Consider the following 3146-nt stretch of genomic DNA (forward strand, 5'->3'; position numbering starts at 1 on the left):
GTTTGCAGACTGGCATGGGTCAATTGGTTTTCTTTTTGCCATGACATCAACTCAACTTATTAGTTTGATTGTCCCTATAGTATCTCTTGTTGTCATTGAAGCAGTATTTTAACATTGTCATATAAACGGGACGTTTGACTAGCCATAAAATCAGGTTAAATCTACAATTTTTGTCTTAAAATTTCCTGTACCAAGTCAGGAATGTAGCAGTTGCTAGTAAATAATCTGTTTCTATATAGGTTAGGGTTTGTTATCTGTTGCAGTACAATGTTAAAGTTGTTTTGCTGCTTTCCTCTTTCAATTGATGTGTTTCCCTTGGTTTTAATTTGTGATTATCTGTTGATCGTTCTATGTCAGTTCTTTTCACCCTCCTTTAGTCAGTTTTACGCTTGACGAACACAAGCTTGATAATGTCATCTCAGACAACGTGGCGTCGCTGATGACACATGCTCTCGTCTCTAAGCCGTGATTACGGAGCGACTGATCGGGGTGATATGGGAGTAGGGAAAGATGATGATGCATTCTACACTAATTGTTTAAAGAAGTTTTGGGTAAAATGATTAATGAACGCAACAAACGAGATATAAAACACAAGGAATTTGACTTCATGCCCTTGGAAGAATTATCATCAATTATGCTAAAAATAGATTTGACATTATAAAAATGATATTGCATTTGTATTGAGTTAAACTTTCCATCTCAGTGTATCTCGCAGTGTATATTCATCGATATTAGAGCAATAACATATATTACAAATGTATATACATTTTTTGTTTTGTTTTAACAAATTTTTTTTTAACATTCACTCTTTTTCAACGAACGCATCATGACATAATCCACATAAAAGGGACACATTCCAATTGCTTGCCAAATATGAGAGGAATATTATTATTTATGTATAGTTTAAAATGTAAAAATCAATATCATGAAGGATAATATTGAAATACTTCCTTGTCCGATAAAGATTTTAAAAGGAAGTTAAATAGTTTGTATACATCATTCATAGCAACGACCGTAAGAGTGTGTTCAGCATAATGGCTTTATCCAAAACGATCCTAGAAGGACAAACTCCGATATCCTGTCAGTTGTGCGAAGAATCTAACGAAATAAAATGGAAATGTATAGAATGTGATTTTCTCTTGTGTACAAAATGTCATAAACTTCATGAAAAAGTCAAATCCACGTACCAACATACCATTATTGACATCAAAGACATTGCTTTACATCGTCAGCAGGCCAAAGAAAACAAAGACTTTCATAATATTCCATGTGAAATTCATAGTGGGCAAAACTGCTGCATATTTTGTCAGACATGTGATGAAGTTATATGCCCTTCCTGTATTGCTATCACTCATACAAAGCACAACATGATTGAATTGGTTAAAGGATACGAGCTAACTGTAAAGAACTTAAAAACTTTTAATTCTGAACTTGACAAACAATTAGCAAATTATGAAAGAGGAAGATCTAACCTGTCTACTTTCAAATCGTCAGAAGACATCAAATATGAGAGAGAGAAGCAAAAAATAATGAGCCGAGAAAAACTTTTAAAAGATGAAGTTGAAATGCACACAAAATCACTTCTGAAAGAACTTGATCAGAGATGGGATCTGCAAGCAAAATTAGTAAAGGATGCAGATATCAAGTCAAAGAAGATAAACAAAGATTTAAAATATCGAACAGAGTGCTTAACCAATGCATTTTCTTCTGTTAATGCTTGTGATGTTTTCAGTGCTTGCAAAAGGGAAACAGCAGCAAGAAAACGAAATATAGCACTAGTCACTACTTGCATTAAAAGGCTGCCACAATACGTTCCAGGAAATATACTCAATCAGCAGACACTACATGGACAACTAAATGCGTCTGGTGATGATTTCCACTATGCACTAGACCAATATGACCCTAAAGTGATAAAACAGTATAAAACAGGACTGAAAGGAGTTGGAAAGATAGCTTGATGTGATGAAGGAACATTGTGGATTGCTCACACTAAAACCCAAATATTACAGAAGATACAATTTTCAAACGAACAAGTGAATATTATAAAGGAAATATCTATATATTTAACTGGCATGGCATTATTACCATCAGGAGACTTACTAATATCTAATGCAGAACCAAATCTTAAAATGATTTGCCATACCACTGAAAAAATGACCAAATCAAAATATAGTGTAGCTCCCTTAATAACAGGTGCCATCCATGTAACCTTGGATGATAAGATTGTGATCAGAACCAGAAAGAAAGGACCGGTCTTCCCAGTTGAAGGCACAAGACAAGTTGTTGTTATGGATATAAAAGGAAGAACTGAAAAGGTGTATGATCTCGACAATAATGGAGAGCCTATCTTTTCTGCTCCACAAAGCATAGCAACAGACAGTGACAATAACATGTATGTTCTAGATCGTCTGAATAGAGATAACTGTGGTAGGATAGTGGCACTAGATAGAACTAACGGCGTAAGGTGGATATATAATGGTAATCCGAATATCAGGAAAGGACAAGTCATATTCAAACCAAGAGATTTGGCGGCTACTAAACTAAAAAACCTTATCATTACAGATATGGAAAGTAACATGATTTATATCTTAAGCAGTTTAGGACAGTGCATTCATTACTTAAACACTAATGATCAGTTAGGTATCCTTTTTCCATTTTCTTTAAAAATTGACAACAGAGGAACATTGTACATAGGTTGTAGTACATACGAAAGTGGACCTGCTGAGGCCAAAATATATAGTGTTAAGTTTTCGGGGTTTCTAACATCTAAGTAAACTGTGAAATTCACAAGATTCCACGTTTACATAAATTACTGACTGCTTATTAGACAATTGAAGTCATATTGTAAAATTTAAATAAAACAAGAGTGCACACGCTGAAATGTCTCGCCTCTTTTACTCATCATTGATTTAATGTTGATAGACCTAAATATAAAGCTTTATTACAACTGTCACATAAACTCAATATTAACCAAGAAAACGAAACATTGATCAATGAACCATGAAAATGAGGTCAAGGTCAGATGAACCATGCCAGGCAGACATGTACAGCTTACAATTCTTCAATACAACAAATATAGTTGACTTATTGCTTATAAATTATAAGTCTTTAGTTATTTTAAGTTGGTCTAGAATATTAAACTGAAG

General features: G+C 33.9%; 2 protein-coding genes across 2 annotated transcripts; both read left to right on the plus strand.

Moving 5' to 3' along the window:
• Positions 1–1034: 1034 nt before the first annotated feature.
• LOC134709867 (E3 ubiquitin-protein ligase TRIM45-like) lies at positions 1035–1958 on the plus strand. The gene has a single exon (XM_063569998.1). It carries the CDS (start codon positions 1035–1037, stop codon positions 1956–1958), a length of 924 nt encoding a protein of 307 aa, XP_063426068.1.
• A 114-nt stretch (positions 1959–2072) lies between these two features.
• Positions 2073–2774, plus strand: LOC134709868 (uncharacterized). Its single transcript, XM_063569999.1, has one exon. It carries the CDS (start codon positions 2073–2075, stop codon positions 2772–2774), a length of 702 nt encoding a protein of 233 aa, XP_063426069.1.
• Positions 2775–3146: the final 372 nt, after the last annotated feature.

Source organism: Mytilus trossulus, chromosome 3 (assembly GCF_036588685.1).
Source record: "Mytilus trossulus isolate FHL-02 chromosome 3, PNRI_Mtr1.1.1.hap1, whole genome shotgun sequence".
NCBI lineage: Eukaryota > Metazoa > Mollusca > Bivalvia > Mytilida > Mytilidae > Mytilus > Mytilus trossulus.

Coding starts and splice junctions, on each gene's coding strand:
- LOC134709867 (XM_063569998.1), top strand. CDS start 1,035: ATGGCTTTATCCAAAACGATCCTAGAAGGACAAACTCCGATATCCTGT.
- LOC134709868 (XM_063569999.1), top strand. CDS start 2,073: ATGGCATTATTACCATCAGGAGACTTACTAATATCTAATGCAGAACCA.